Genomic DNA, 17,250 nt, shown 5'->3' with positions numbered 1-17,250 from the left:
TCGGGAGAGGGGTTGGGGTTCTTCCTGAACTCGAAGCATTAACTCTTTCTCTCTGTCCACTAATGCTGCCAAATATGCTGAATTTCTTCAGCAACTTCTATTGTTATTTCAGATCTCCAGCATTCATAGCATTTTGCTTTTGACAGGCGCAGTTAACGTTTCAGGTCTCTATTCAAGCCTGTCAGTCAGAGAGTCATGAGAGGTACAGCAAGGAAACAGACCCTTCGGTCCAACCCGTCCATACCGACCAGATATCCCAACCCAATCTAGTCCCACCTGCCAGCACCCGGCCCACATCCCTCCAAACCCTTCCTATTCATATACCAACCAGATGCATTTTAATTGTACCAGCCTCCACCACTTCCTCTGGCAGCTCATTCCATATACGTACCACCCTCTGTGTGAAAAAGTTGCCCCTTAGGTCACTTTTATATCTTTCCCCTGTCACCCTAAACCTAGTTCTGGACTCCCCGACCCCAGGGAAAAGATTTTGTCTATTTATCCTATCCATGCCCCTCATAATTTTGTAAACCTCTATAAGGTCACCCCTCACCCTCCGGCGCTCCAGGTAAAACAGCCCTAGCCTGTTCAGCCTCTCCCTATAGCTCAAATCCTCCAACCCTGGCAGCATCCTTGTAAATCTTTTCTGAACCCTTTCAAGTTTCACAACTTAATTGAGTTTTTTGAAGATGTAACAAAGAGGATTGATTAGGACAGATGTGATCTATATGGACTTCAGTAAAGTGTTTGACAAGGCTCCCCATGGGAGACTGGTTAGCAAGGTTAGATCTCACGGAATACAGGGAGAATTAGCCATTTGGATACAGAACTGGCTCAAAGGTAAACGACAGAGGGTGGTGGTGGAGGTTTATTTTTAAGACTGGAGTGCCACAAGGATCGGTGCTGGGTCCTCTACTTTTTATCATTTACATGAATGATTTGGATGTGAGCGTAAGAGGTATAGTTAGTAAGTTTGCAGATGACAACAAAATTGGAGGTGTAGTGGCCAACGAAGAAGGTTATGTTTGATTACAACAGCATCTTAATCAGATGGGCCAATGGGCAGAGAAGTGGCAGATGGAGTTTAATTCAGATAAATGTGAGGTGCTACGTTTTGGGAAAGCAAATCTTAGCAGGACTTATGCACTTAATGGTAAGGTCTTAGGGAGTGTTGCTGAACAAAGAGACCTTGGAGTGCAGGTTCATAGCTCCTTGAAAGTGGAATCGCAGGTAGGTAGGATAGTGAAGAAGGCGTTTGGTATGCTTTCCATTATTGGTCAGAGTATTGAGTACAGAAGTTGGGAGGTCATGTTGCGGCTGTACAGGACATTGGTTAGGCCACTGTTGGAATATTGTTTGCACATCTGGTCTCCTTCCTATCGGAAAGATGTTGTGAAACTTGAAAGGGTTCAGAAAAGATTTACAAGGATGTTGCCAGGGTTGGAGGATTTGAGCTATAGAGAGAGGCTGAACAGGCTAGGGCTGTTTTCCCTAGAGCATCAGAGTTTGAGGAGTGACCTTAGAGGTTTACAAAATCATGAGGGGCATAGATAGGATAAATAGACAAAGTCTTTTCCCTGGGGTCGGGGAGTCCAGAACTAGAGGGCATAGGTTTAGGGTGAAAGATATAAGAGACCTACGGGACAACTTTTTCACACAGAGGGTGGTATGTGTATGGAATGAGCTGTCAGAGGATGTGGTAGAGGCTGGTACAATTGCAACATTTAAAAGACATTTGGATGGGTATATGAATAGGAGGGGTTTGGAGGGATGTGGGCCGGTGCTGGCAGATGGGACTAGATTGGGTTGGGATAACTGGTTGGTATGGACGGATTGGACCGAAGGGTCTGTTTCCATGCTGTACATCTCTATTACTCTATAAACACCTTTCCGTTCGGAAGGAGACCAAAGTTGCACGCAATATTCCAACAGTGGCCTAACCAATGTCTTGTCCAGCTGCTATTCTGAAACGCATCCTTTAAATTTCATCGAGTAGATTAGATTACCTACAGTGTGGAAACAGGCCCTTCAGTCCAACAAGTCCCTACCGACCTTCTGAATAGTAACCCAGCCAGACCCATTTCCCTCTGACAGATGCACCTAACACTGTAGACAATTTAGCATGGCCAATTCACCTAGCGCATCTTTGGACTGTGGGAGGAAATGGGAGCACCCGGAGGAAAACCACGCAGACGTGGGGAGAATATGCAAGCTCTACATGGACAGTTGCCCAGGCTGGAATCGAAGTCGGGTCCCTGGTGCTGTGAGGTAGCAGTGCTAACCACTGAGCCAACGTGCCACATGAGTACAGATCCAGAGTCCTTGAATGACAAACACTTCATTCCCAGGATCATTCTTGTTAACCTCCTCTGGATCCCCTCCTAGCCAGCATGTCCTTTCTTATGTATAGGGCATAAAACTGCTCTCAGTATTCCAAATGTGGTCTGTCCAGAGCCTGAGAAGAAAGTGAGGACTGCAGATGCTCGAGATCAGAGTCAAAAAGCGTGGCATTGGCAAAGCACAGCTGGTCAGTCAGCATCCGAGGAGCAGGAGAGGCGATGTTTCGAGCATAAGCTCTTCACATTCCTGATGAAGAGCTTATGGTTGAAACGTCAACTCTCCTGCTCCTCTGAAGCTGCCTGACCAGCTGTGCTTTTCCACAGCCACATTTTTTTTCAGAGCCTTATACAGCCTTGGCAATATATCCCATTCTCGTCTTCTTGAAACATATGTTAATATTGCTTTCCAAACTGTCAACTGAACCTGCACATTAACAGTAAGAGAATTTTGAAATAGGACTAACAAAGTTCCTTTGTGCTTCAGATTTCCTAAGTTTTTCTCGAATTTAGCGAAGAATCTACCTCTCTTTTGTTACTACCAAAGTGTAAATCTCACTTTTCTTCATCATATTCCATTCGCCACTCCTTTCACCTAGCCAACCCAAGTCCTTCTGCAGCCTACCCGCTTCCTCAACACTACCTGTCCGTCTACCTATCTTTGTGTCATCTACAAACTTAGCAACAGTGCCCTCAGTTCCTTTGTCCAGATCATTAATGTGTAACGTGGATAGTTGTGTTACCAACACTGACCTGCGAACACTAGCAGTCACTGGATGCAATCCTAAAAAAGACCCCTTTAACCTTCTGCAAGTCAGCCAATTCTCTATTCGTGTCAGTACCTGGCTCTTAATGCCATTGGCTCATCTTATTTAAGAGATTCCTATGTGTCACCTTGTCACAGGCCTTCTGGAAATCAAAATAGTTTATGTCCACTGACTCTCTGTTGTCTAACTTGCTTGTTAACTCCTTAAAGAATTCTAAGAGATTTGACAGGCCTGACCTCCCCTTGATGATGCTGACTCCACCTTATTTTACCATGTTACTTCTAAGTGCTCTGTAATCTCATCCTTAATAATAGACTCTAAAATCTGACAGTGGTCAGGCTAACCAGCCTATAATTCCCTGTCTTCTGCCTGCCTCCCTACTTAAATAGGGGTGCTACATTTGCATTTTCCACCCTCCTTAGCTCCAGTGATTCCTGAAAGATCAGCATCAATACCTCAACAATCTCCTTGGCTATCACTTTCAGAACTCTGGGACGTAGTCCATTCAGTTTGGGTGATTTATCCACCTGCAGATCTGTCAGCTTTCCTAGCACCTTCTCCTAGGTGATGGCTGCTACACTCATCTCTCCCCCTGATTCTCTTGAAGTTCTGGTATGCTGCTGGTGTCTTCCACTGTGAAGACTGATGCAAAATAGCAATTCATTTCCTCCACTATCTTTGTTCCCCAATACTTCTTCTCCAGCCTTATTTTCCATCAGTTCAAAGTGTGTTCTTGCCTTTCTGTTTATATATCTCAAAACACTCTTGCAATTTTCGTTCATTTTATTAGCTGGCTTACTCTCACATTTCGTGTTTCCCTGCACCACCACCACCCCCCCCCCCCCCCCACTACCATTTTCTTTATTTCTCCTTTGCAGGTTTTTAAAGGTTTTCCAATCCTCTGGCTTCCTGCTAATCTTGACCAAATCGTATACTTTTGCTTTTTTTTAATGCTGTAACTGATTTCCCTTGTCAGCCACAGTTGCCTCATCCTCCAGTTAGCATTTTTCCTTGTCCTAGGGGTGAATGTTTGCAATGTATCCTGAATCACCCCGAGAACCTCCTGCCTTTGTTGCTCACTGTCCTCTTGCTAGGCTCCCCTTCCAATCAATTCTGGCCAGCTCCTCAAACATACCTTCAAATCAATTTATTTTTGTTTATTACTAATAAAACAACCCTGTCCCTTCTGCCCATCTTCCAGTCCTTTCAGTAGGATACGTATCCTTGGATATTTGGTTCCCAGCCCTGATGCCCGTGCAGCCCATCTTTGTGATACCCACAACGTCATACCCTCCAATTTCAATCTGTGCTACACATCTGATGCTTTGTATACTGTGTGTATTGAATTATAATACCCCCAGTCCTGTGTTGACTGCTCCCCTTCTCATAGATGTCCCCTTTTCTGCTGTGCCTGAAGTTAAATCACTGAGCCTTTCCTTACAAGCTGACCTAAGACTTGTTCTGGAAATTTTAATAATTTCTGTTGAGCCCACCACCCCCCCACTCCTCATCCACCTTTTAACTTTTTAGAAGTTTTCCATACAACTGAACCCAAGCCCCCCCAACTATTTAATTTAAAATCCAATTCACAGCCCTAGATATGATTTGCCAGGATTCTGGTTCCAGCATGATGAAGGTGGAGCCCACCCCATTGGTGCAGCTCCCTCCTTCACCAATACTGATGCCAATGTCCCATGAATTCAAACCCGTTTCTCCCACACCAGTCTTTGAACCGCACATTTACCTTGTTGACCCTGTACCAATTAGCTAATGGCTCACGTAGTAATCTGAAGATAATTACCTTCTTGATGCTGCTTTTTTTATTTAGCCCTTAGCTGCTCTTTTACCCTCAGCAGAATCTCTTCCTTGTATATTGTTGGTACCTACGTGGATCATGACAATTGGATATTTTTTTCCCTTCTCACATGCTGCCCAGATGAGAGATCCTGACTGGGAATCAGGCATGCAGCACTGCTTTTGGGAGTCTTGATCCTGGCCACAGACAGCAGTATCTGTTCCCCTGTCTGTGCTATTCCCGATTTATAATTACATTTCTCTTTTTTCCCACCTCTTGAATGGCTCCCTGTATGTACCACAGTGCTATGGTCAATTTATTCATCTTTCCTATAGACCTGGCGCTCGTCCACACGAGAGCAAAAATCTCAAACCTGTTAGACAAGCTCAAGGGCTTCTTCAGCACTCCCTCCTGGATCCCTCTACTTGTTTCACTCAGAGTTGCACCTTCTTGTCCCATGGACCAAATTTAAGATAGTTTTTTAGATTAGAATAGATTCCCTACAGTGGGGAAACAGGCGCTTCGGCCCAACCAGTCCACACTGACCCTTCGAAGAGTAACCCACCCAGACCCATTTCCCTCCGACTAATGTATCTAACACTATTGGCAATTTAGCATGGCCAATTCACCTGACACACATATTTTTGGACTCTGGGACGAAACACACACAGATACTGGGAGGATGTGCAAACTCCACACATACAGATCCCGAGGTTGGAACTGAACCTGGAACCCTGTTGCTGTGAGGCAGCAGTGCTAACCACTGAGCCACCGTAATCTAAGAGTTGGGACTGCTTCCTGAAACCGAATCGAGGTCAACACACACCCTCCCTGGTGAGTTGCTGTGTTCAAAGTTCTGACTCCAGCTAATCAACTCTGAGCTGGAATTTCTGAAGCAACCTATACTTGCTACACTGTGAGCCACAAAGGGGTCCACTGGCTCTCACATCATGTAGTTACAACACATTGCTTGCCCTGCATCTCTATTTTATTTACTTAGTTCTTAATTTGATTTTTTTTAAAGTCTTACTGGTCTTTTAGTTAGTAACCTGTAAAATTTTCCACTATTTACCTTCAATCTGAAAGTATCCTATAATAGTCAAATTATCAGCCATTACCAGCCAATGAACTTGTGATTTTCCTATGATGCCACTCTTTCTTTTGCACTGAGTTCTTGGTCATGGGCTTCGATTATCTTTTTTAAAAGAGCAATGAAAGCAAGCAAAAAACATCACCTCCCCTCTGCACTGAATTCCCACACTGCCTTCCAATTTCCCAAATTCTATACTCGCTCAGGCTGTGTCTCACCCTGGATATGATTTCTCCTTCCGGACCATGTGTAGCTTATTGTCAAAGAATATAAATGCATTTGAAACCGTTTAGGGTATCTTCGTCTGACTAGCATCTCGATAGGAGTGGGGTGGGGATTATCTTACGATTGAGCCTATGTCCATTGGAATTTAGAAGAATGGGAAGCAATTTTAAAGAAACATCTAAGATCTTTGGGGGAACTGGACAGGATGGATGTTAACAAGGTGTTTTCTCTTGTTGGGTTGGGGAAGTATTCAAGAACTAGGGGACATAGTTTAACAATAAGGTACATTTAAGTTTGCTCTCTGATTTGGAATTTCCAGCTCAACGAGCAAACTTTTGTATCCAGAACCTCAACCTGAGCTACAAGTCTTCTCAAAACTTGCTAAGGTACATTTAAGACAGATTAGGTGTTTTTATAGCAAAAGGTGGATCTCTAGAACGCTCTTCTTTACAACTATTTTGAGATACACTGATTCTTGGTAAACAAGGGAGTCAAATTTTATCAGGATAAATCATAATTGTGGCCACAGTTGGATCAGCCATGATTCTGTTGAATTCACGAGTAGGTTTGAGAAATGGCCTTCTCCTGTTTGACCAGTGTGTTGTAACTCTACTCACTCATACTGGTTTCCTTGCTTTGAGCTTCCTTTTGCTTCGCTTAATGTCTAACCCTATCGGCATATCCTATTTTCCTTCCCTTCATGCACTTACTTAGCTTCCCCTTAAATGCATTAACCCATTTGTCATGATTATTCCTTACTCTTAATACTTGGGAATATTGCATTTTTTAGAGACTTTCTTTGTGGCCATTAGTTTTGGCCTTCTCTACATCATCCTATCAATTTGTCTCTCAGACCTAAATACCTATCTTGGGTAGCTCTTCAGTCTTTTTAAAGTAAAGTACCCCAGCTATTGAAGATCATCTTCATGGTTTCTTGGATCAAGCTTAAAAAGTGACAAAAATTTAATTTTAAACCCTTTGTTTGAAAAACTCTAAGTTCCTTTGCAATAGCATTTATAATTTTGATGGACGCCTTTTAACCCCTGTTCCTATGTAGGGCTTTCCTGCTTTTCTCAAAATCAGTAAATCAAAATCTTGAGTGTATTTCATGATTCTGTTGAGTCAGTGGCTGTTTTTCTTCAATGAAACGACTCCACTGTATCACTTAAATTTATTTTTAATGCAGAGCTTGCCCTTCAGGAGTCATCTCCATGGTTAGATTTGAAACACATTATGTTTTTGTGATAAAGTTATCTGTTACCTCTGGTCAAAACTAGTGTCACTCTGTCCAACACAGACATGTCAAGTAAAAAGAAAGCAACAACAAAATCAGCTGTGAGGATTTGCACAAAAAGATTTTTGATTTTGGCTTGTATGTTCACTATGAGTCATAGAGATGTACAGTGCAGAAATACAACCTTCGATCCAACTCATCCATGCCGACCAGATACCCTAACCTAATCTAGTTCCACTTGCCAGCACTTGGCCCATATCTCTTTAAACCCTTCCTACTCGTATACTCATTCAGATGCCTTTTAAATGATGCAGTTGTACCAGCCTGCACCACTTCCTCTGGCAGCTCATTCCATTTGTGCACCATCCTCTGCATGGAAAAAGATGCCCCTTAGGTCTTTTTTATATCTTTCCCCTCTCACCCTAAACCTATGCCCTCTAGTTGTGGACTCCCCCACCCCAGAGAAAAGACTTTGTCTATTTTTCCTATCTGTGCCCCTCATGATTTGATAAACCTCTATAAGGTCACCCCTCAGCCTCCGAGGCTCCAGGGAAAACAGCCCTAGCCTATTCATCTTCTCCCTGTAGCTCAAGTCCTCCAACCTTGGCAACATCGTTGTAAATCTTTTCTGAACCCTTTTAAGTTTCGCAACATCTTTTCCTACAGGAAGGAGACCAGAAATGCACGCAATATTCTAACAGTGGCCTAACCAACATCCTGTACAGCTGCAACATGACTACCCAACGCCGATACTCAATACTCTGACCAATAAAGGAAAGCATCCCTAAATGCTGCCTTCACCATCCTATCTACCTGCGACTCTACTTTCAAGGAACTATGGACCTGCACTCCAAGTGCAGGTTATTCAGCAACACTCCTTAGGACCTTACCATTCATTGTAAAAGTCCTGCTCTGATTTGCATTTCCAAAATGTAGCACTTAGCATTTATCTAAGTTAAACTCTATCTGCCGCTTCTCAGCTCAAGGCCCATCTGATCAAGATCTCGTTGTAATCTAAGGTAACCTTCTTTACTGTCCACTACACCTCCAATTTTGGTGTCAGCTGCAAAGTTACTAACTATACCTCTTAAGCCCATGTCCAAATCGTTTATATAAATGGCGATAAGTGGTAGACCCAACATCAATCCTTGAGGCACACCACTGGTCACAGGCTTCCAGTCTGAATAGCAACCTCTGTCTTCTACCTTTGAACCAGTTCTGTATCGAAAGGTTAGTTCTCCCTGTATTCCATGAGATCTAATCTTGCTAACCAGTCTCCCATGGGAACCTTGTCAAATGTCTTACTGAAGTCCATAAAGATCACATCCACCACTCTGCCCTCATCACTCATCTTTTGTTACTTCTTCAGAACACTCTCTATTACTTGAGACATGATTTGCCATGCACAAAGACTATCCTTAATCAGTCTTCATCCAAATACATGTAAATCCTGTCCCTCACAATTCCCTCCAACAATTTGCCCACAGCTGACGACAGGCTCATCAGTCTATAGTTCCCTGACTTTTCCTTACCACCTTTCTTAAATAGTGGTAGCACGTTAGCCAACCTCCAGTCTTCCGACACCTCACCTGTGACTATTGATGGTACATCTATCTCAGCAAGGGGCCTAGCAATCACTTCCCTAGCTTCCCACAACGTTCTAGGGTACATTTGATCAAGTCCTCAGGATTTATCCACTTTTTTGCATTTCAACACATCCACCACCATCTCCTCTGTAATATAGACATTCTTTTCAAGATGTCACCATCTATTTCTCCATATACTATATCTTCCATGTCCTTCTCCATGGTAAACACTGATGCAAAATACTTGTTTAGTATTCCCCCCATCTCCTGTGGCTCCACACAAAGGCTGCCTTGCTGATCTCTGAGGGACCCTATTCTCTCCCTAGTTACCATTTTGGCCTTAATTTATTTACAAAATCCCTTTAGATTCTCCTTAACCTGTTTCCCAAAGCTATCTCGTCCTCTTTTTGCACTCCTGATTTCCCTTTTAAATATACTCCTTCTGCCTTTTATATTTGTCTAAGGATTAATTTGATCTCTCCTGTCTATACCTGATATTTGCTTCCTTTTTCTGAACTAAAACCTCAATTTCTCTAGTCACCCAGCATTCCCTACATCTACAAGCCTTTCCTTTCACCTTGACAGGAATATACTTTCTCTGGATTCTCGTTATCTCATTTCTGAAAGCTTTCCATTTTCCAGGCGTTCTTTTACCTGCGACTATCTGCCCCTAATCAGCTTTTGAAAGTTCTTGTGTAATACCATCAAAATTAGCCTTCCTCCAGTTTAGAACTTCAACTTTTAGATTCGCTCCGTCCTTTTCCATCATTACTTTAAAACTTTTAGAATTATGGTCACTGGCCCCAAAGTGCTCCCCCACACTTCAGTCACCTGCCCTATCTTATTTCCCAAGAGTAGTTCAAGTTTTGCACCTTCTGTAGTAGGTACATTGACATAATGAATCAGGAAATTTTCTTGTACACACATATCAAATTCCTCTCCGTCTAAACCCTTAACACTATGACAGTCCCAGTCTATGTTTGGAAAGTTAAAATCCCCAACTATAACCATGCTAATATTCTTGCAGATAACTGAGATCTCCTTACACGTTTGTTTCTCAATTTCCTTCTGACTATTAGGAGGTCTATAATACAATTATAATCCTGAAGAAGGGCTTATGCCCGAAATGTCGATTCTCCTGTTCCCTGGATGCTGCCTGACCTGCTGCGCTTTTCCAGCAACACATTTCCAGGTCTATAATACAATCCCAATAAGGTGATAATCCTTTTCTTATTTCTCAGTTCCACCCAAATATCTTCCCTTGATGTATTCCCTGGAATATCCTCCCGAAGTACAGTTGTAATGCCATCCCTTTTCAAAAACGCCCCTCTCCTTTCTCTCTTTCATCCCTTTTTATCCTTCCTGTAGCATTTGTATCCTGGAACATTAAGTTGCCAGTCCTGTCCATCCCTGAGTCATGTTTCTGTAATTGCTTTGATATCCCAGTCCCATGTTCCTAACCATGACCTGAATTCATCTGCCTTCCCTGTTAGGCCTCTTGCATTGAAGTAAATGCAGAATAATATATCAGGCCTACCTTGTTCCCTTCTTTGTCCCCGCCAGCCGTAGTTGTTTGTTTGACTTGCTTCTTTGCCCAACTGTACTAGTTTCAAATAGAGCTTTCCTCACTATCTCCCTTGGTCCCACCCACCCTCTTTACGAACTTCTGAGCAGCTCTAGCAAATCTCCCTGCCGGTATATTAGTCCCCTTCCAATTCAGGTGCAATCCATTCTTCTTATACAAGGCACCGTCCTTCTTGTACAGGTCACTTTTACCCCAGATGTCATTCCAATGATCCAAAGATGTGAACCCTTCTCCCATACACCAGCTCCTCAGCCAGACATTCATCTGCTCTATCGTCTATTCCTATCCTCATTAGCTCGTAGCACCAGGAATAATCCAGATATTACTACCTTCGAGGACTTCCTTTTTAAATTCCTGCCTAACTTTCTATATTCTCCCTTCAGAATCTCAATCTTTTCCCTTCGTATGTTGTTGATTCCAGTGTGTACAATGACCTCCTGCTGGTCCCTCTCCCCTTTGAGAATATTCTGTACTCTTTGAGACATCGTTGTTCCTGGCACCAGGGAGGCAACACACCATTCTGAATTTTCACTGCTCGCCGCAGAAACGTCTGTGTGTGCCTCTGATTAGAGAGTCCCCTATCATAATCGATCGCTTGGAACCTGACATACCCCTCATTATATTAGAGCCTGTTTTGATAGCAGAAACTTTGGCTGTTTGTGCTACATTCCTCAGAGTCCATCAACCCCCTACATTTTTCAAAGCAGCGTACTTGTTTGAAATCGGGATAGCCTCAGAAGACTGCACCACCTGCTTTCCTCTCCTACCTTTTCTGGAGTTAACCCATCTATCTGACTGCTTTTCTCCCTATATCTGCCATCCATCACATCCCATTGCTGTTGTAAATTCCTCATTGCCTCCAACTGTTGCTCCATCCAATCCATTTGATCTGATAGGATCCGCAACCAAAGACATTTCCTGCGGAGACAATCCTCAGTAACCTATAAACTCTCCATACACTCCCGTATCCAACAAAAAAGAGCTATCACTCTATTAAAGGCTATCTTTGCTTCTCCACAATCTACAGACCCAAAAAGTAGCACTGTCTTATTGCATTTTTTAAAACAAAACACTACCCCAAAGTAATTTAATACCTATGGCTTATATTTTAAAAATTTAGTCGAGAGACAGATCTCAATAAAATATATAATCAAGAAATAACCCACTGTAGTCACTGTTGTAGATTCACAGCAAGGCTACATTTAAAAACTATGCACTTATCTGTTCCTGTGCTGTGAGCTCTGCCACACAGGTTCCTCCAGAATCAGTTGTGAATTTCGCTGTTGGTTAAGTTTTCCTTGATGTACTCCGATGTCCAGAGAAACATGAATTCAAACAGCAAAGGCAATAACTGTGCAGATTCACTGATGTGTCAGTTAGCAGTGTGGGTTTCTTTCTTTCTCTCTCTCCTTCAGTGACCATGTGCTGCCTATTGTCTGTCCTTCTCCCTTTCAAAAGTGCCATTGTTTTGACTTTTTCCTGCAACGTTCCAAAACAATGCAACAGCATGTAAAACAATAATTGCTGCTCCTGGAACTTGAGGAAATCACCTCCAACACCTAAAATGCCTCAAAAAAGGAGCAGCTCTTACAGCCACAATTTTTTCCTGTCCTCCATCTTTGATTACCCAAAATACTTTTTTGTAGATTTTATCAAGATTTAATTAGTTGTAAGTTTAAGTTACTTTAGAGATAACTCCCTGTCCTAAAAGAATATTATGTATAATTTATTGGTGTCACAGAAAAATATGTTTATTTATATTCAGATAATAATGATATGGTTTTAATTACTTTTGCAGCACAACAATAGATGTTTACAAAGCTTTCCTTCAGGTGATTGTCCATCAGATGTAGAACCAGACACGAGAGAAATGGTCCGGCAACAGAATAGAAAGAAGAAGTCGGGAGGCTTTCAGTCAATGGGTATGCCCAACAATTTTCAATAATTGAATTACTTTTTGTTATTTAAGGCATGGCCATAACAGGAATTTGATTCATGTGATCCTTGATAATCTAGTTACAATTCAAGTGCAGTTTGTTTCTTAAGTTTACACACGTGAACTTGTGCTCTTTTCCCTTTGAACTATATTTTGCACACTGTAGAATACTATTCTCAGTTTATGTAGAGTACCTATTAAAAGTAGTGCTGAGATTTTATATCTAGACTTCCCACCATAAACACATCTTGAGGTTTTCTCTACTAAAGTATGGATATCATCATAGAGATGTACAGTGCGGAAACAAACCCTTTGGTCAAACTCATCTATGTCAACCAGATATCCTAAATTAATCTAGTCCCATTTGCCAGCTCTTGGCCCATATACCTCTAAACCCTTCCTATTCATATACCCATCCAGATATCTTTTAAATGTTGTAATTGTACCAGCCTCCACCACCACCTCTGGCAGCTCATTCCATACACATACCACCCTCTGTGCGAAAAAGTTACCCCTTAGGTCCCTTTTAAATCTTTCCCCTCTAACCCTAAACCTATGCCCACTAGTTCTGGATTACCCACCCAAGGAAAAATACCTTGTCTATTTAGGAGAAAGTGAGGACTGCACATGCTGGAGATCAGAGTCGAAAAGTGAGGTGCTGGAAAAGTACAACAGGTCAGGCAGCTTCCGACAAGCAGGAGAATTGACGTTTCTGGCATAAGTCCTTCATCAGGAATGATGCCTGAAACGTCGACTCACCTGTTCCTCAGATGCTGCCTGACCCGCTGTGTTTTTCTAGCACCTCACTTTTTGAAGTGGTTTATTTACTCTGTCCATGCTCCTCATGATTTTATAAACCTCTATAAGGTCACTCCTCAGCCTCTGATGCTCCAGGGAAAACAGCACCAGCCTACTCAACCTCTCACTGTTGATTAGACCAGCATGAACAGAAAATGATATTTTTTCTAATAAAAGCAGTCTCTTTATTTCAAGTCATTGCAGTGTCTTGATTTATCCTGCATGTTCTGTCTCCTTGATTTAAAGCCAAGTGCATTTTCAACTAATTTATAATTGGATGTAACATAGGGTGCTGTTCTGGATTTAAAATTAAAACAAAATTGTAACTAATTGTTGAAATCTTTGCAGAAGTACAGAATTTAAATGGTTTTATCAAGTGGGGAATATTTAGACTTAAGGTGTGCACATGTAATTCAGTTCCTGTTTTAAAATCATACATTTTCTCTTAATTTTATGCAGTGCTTTAATGTTGCAACTTTTTCACGCAGTGGGTGGTACGTGTATGGAATGAGCTGCCAGAGGTGGTGGTGGAGGCTGGTACAATTACAACATTTAAAAGACATCTGGATGGGTATATGAATAGGAAAGGTTTAATGTTGTGCTATTAGTGAAAAATAACTGGGTTTGTAACAATTTTTGAGAAATAAGGAATTAAGATAGTTTAGAATTGTCATCGTTTAACGTTACAAACCACCAGGAGAGTCCAGTATAGGTTAGGACAGTTTATTCAAATAAATGCAATAATTGTCCTCCTTAACAGCCTAACACTAAACACTGCAAAGAGCCACAAGTTTCCAGCTTTTATACACTGTTATATACTCAATTTTTAATGTCATCAATTTATAATCTTATGTTGAACAGATGTCACTTATTTCCCATATATGTATCTCAGGTATTGCTTCTATTCATCCAAGCCTTCCTTACCTTTTCTGATTATGTGGCCTTGCTGTCACTGTCCTTATCCTGTTTATGGACATCTGTGATCATTCAGTTCTGACTTTTTACCAACAGCGTTTCTAACTAGAACTGCTTGTCTCTATTTAACCCTTAACTAACTGAAGTTACTTAAACTCTTATTCATACCTTTCCCAACATATAGGTTTCTGCACCACTAAAACTGAAGTTAGAAATGGGCAATCATAGACTGATAGTTGAGTGTAATTACAGAATTATGATTTTATTTTGGTTTCCATTTTGAATGTAAAGCTATGACAATAGAAGTAATATCCAATGGACAGGAATTGCAGTTGTATTCTCAAAACCTGAATATGTACATGTGGCAGGAAGTTAGGCTTAATTTGCTTAATCTGATTACTTGAATTACATATCCTTCTGTTTGCTCTTCAGTGTAATACACTTGATTGTTTGCACTCTGGACTGTACCATTTGTATGTTTACTTTTCAAAAAACCTGTGTCTTAAACGTTCTCATCTGGCATGTTCTCATCCTATTATGGTGATGCAGAGATTTTCTTGGACCTGAATTTGTGACTACCAGTACTGAATAAAGACATAATGCAGAAATTATATGTTGATTTTTAATATTAGTGCTCAATTGTTATTTCCTGTTTTTTCCACAGGTTTGAGCTTTCCTGTTTTTAAAGGTATTATGAAGAAAGGATACAAAGTACCAACGCCAATTCAGAGAAAGGTAACTTGTTGCCATGCTAATATTGAGACAAGTCATTGCGACATTGATTTTCATTAAAAACTAGTACATGTGAAAGAACCTTTATCATAAGTGGAAGAAATGCATTTATGCTGTCCAATTAGCATAAATATGTAATAATCATTCCATTATCGTCAAAATAAAAGGTTGCCATAAAAAAGATACTAGAAAAATTAGTACGTTTAATAATTTTTCATTTACAGAATATTGAGTATTCTCAAATAAAAATGAAACAAGAAAATGGGGAACGCTAATATAATAGTCATGTTACTAGGTAGTAATCAGAGGCCTAGGCTAAAGCTTCACAGGAACAGGTGTTCAAATCCCACCATGGCAACTGGTGGTCTTTAGACCATAAGATATATGACTGGAAGTAGGCCATTCAACAGAATTGTGGTTAATCTAATAATCCTTAACTCAACTTTCCTGCCTTTTTACTCCATAATCCCTGATTCCCGCACTGATTAAAATTTATCAATCTTAGTCTAAAGTGTATATATTCAATGACTCAGCCTCCATAGTCGTCCATGGTAAAGCATTTGTCGGTTCGTTACTTTTGAGAGAAGAATTACCTCCTCATCTCTGTCTTAACTGGGCGAGCTCTTTCTCTGAGATTATGCCGTCTATTTCTTGTCTCTTCCACAAGGAAAAATAACCTCTCCATATCTACCCTATTAAGCCCCTAAGAAATCTTACATGTTTCAACAAGAGCTCCACTCATTTTTCTAAACTCCAATGAGTGCAAACCCAACCTCTACAATCTCGGAAGAAAATCATTGCATGTTTGGATTCAGCCTCGTGCACTTTCTCAGCACTGCCTCTAATACCAGGGCATCTTTCTTTGAGATAAAGAGACCAGAATGTTTCATAGCATTCCAGGTGTGGTCTGACTAATACCTTGTATAATTTTAGGAAGACTTCCCTATTTTTGTACTCTATTCCCTATGAAATAAGGGCAACCATTCTATTGACTTTCCTTGTTGTCCGCTGAACTCATTTGCTAGCTTTATGTAATTCATCTTCTAGGACCCTCAAATCCCTCTTGTGCTGCAACTTGCTGCTGTCTGTCATCTTTTAAATAATATTCTGTGCTTTAAATTCAACTATTGAATAAATCTCATTATCAATGGTCATGAATCTACTGGATTGTGGTGAAAACTGAGTGAAATAAACTTGCTATTTTTAACTGGTCTGACCAAATGAAGCTCAATGTGGGAGACTCTTAAATGCTTTTTGAAATAGCCTATTCTAGTTGTATCAAGCCATTACAGAAAAGTCAAATATTGGTGTGCTACACCTTCCCCAATTATCTTTGAGAAGTTGGTAACAGATGCTGATGTTGCCACTGACATTTACATGCACAAAGTGAATAAAGAAAAATATTGTCAAAATCTTAAGAGTATCTATTAACATACATTTGTGACTTTAAATCTATGTAGAAAATTTCAGCACTTGCCAATTTTATTTCTAAGTATAACCTCAGTTTCTCAGTCAAATCTTGAGAGTGTCAGTCAGATTAGTTATAGAGACATAGAGATGTACAGCACGGAAACACGCACCACTCTGTGTTGAAAATGTTGCCCCTTAGGTCTCTTTTATATCTTTCCCCTCTCACCTTAAACCTATGCCCTCTTGTTCTGGACTACCCCACCCAAGGGAAAAGACTTTGTCAATTTATCCTATCTGTGCCCCTTGTGATTTTGTAAACCTCTATAAGGTCACCCCTCAGCCTCCGACGCTCCAGCGAAAACAGCCCTAGCTTACTCAAACTGTCCCCATAGCTTGAATCCTCCAACCCTGGCAACATCCTTGTAAATCCTTTCTGAACTCTTTCAAGTTTCACAACGTCCTATCGACACGACAGAGACCAGAATTGCAAAAATTCCAAAAGTGGCCAAACCAATGGCCTGTACAGCCACAACATTACCTCCCAACTCCGATACTCAATACTCTGACCAATAAAGGAAAGCATACCAAACGCGACCTTCACTATATCTACCTGCGACTCTACTTTCAAGGAGCTACGAACCTGCACTCCAAGGTCGCTTTGTTCAGCAACACGCCCGCAGACCTTACCATTAAGTGTATAAGTCCTGCTAAGATTTGCTTTACCAAAATGCAGCACCTCGCATTTATCTAAATTAAACTTCACCTGCAACTCCTCAGCCCATTGGCTCATCTGATCAAGATCCTGTTGTAATCTGAAATAACCTTTTTCACTGTCCACTAC

General features: G+C 41.2%; 1 protein-coding gene across 1 annotated transcript in view; it reads left to right on the top strand.

Moving 5' to 3' along the window:
- ddx54 (DEAD (Asp-Glu-Ala-Asp) box polypeptide 54) overlaps positions 1 to 17,250 on the top strand; it is a 52,235-nt gene that overhangs the window by 386 nt on the left and 34,599 nt on the right. Inside the window, exons 2-3 of the mRNA XM_088000085.1 lie at positions 12,417 to 12,540; positions 14,932 to 15,002. Coding sequence (XP_087856211.1) covers positions 12,417 to 12,540; positions 14,932 to 15,002 — 195 coding nt within the window. The remainder of the gene's footprint in view (positions 1 to 12,416; positions 12,541 to 14,931; positions 15,003 to 17,250) is intronic.

The sequence above is a fragment of the Chiloscyllium plagiosum genome, unplaced genomic scaffold, assembly GCF_037043375.1.
Source record: "Chiloscyllium plagiosum isolate Xiang-an unplaced genomic scaffold, Cpla_swu_hap1 HiC_scaffold_24, whole genome shotgun sequence".
Lineage (NCBI taxonomy): Eukaryota > Metazoa > Chordata > Chondrichthyes > Orectolobiformes > Hemiscylliidae > Chiloscyllium > Chiloscyllium plagiosum.
This window is presented reverse-complemented; position numbering and strand designations above follow the sequence as displayed.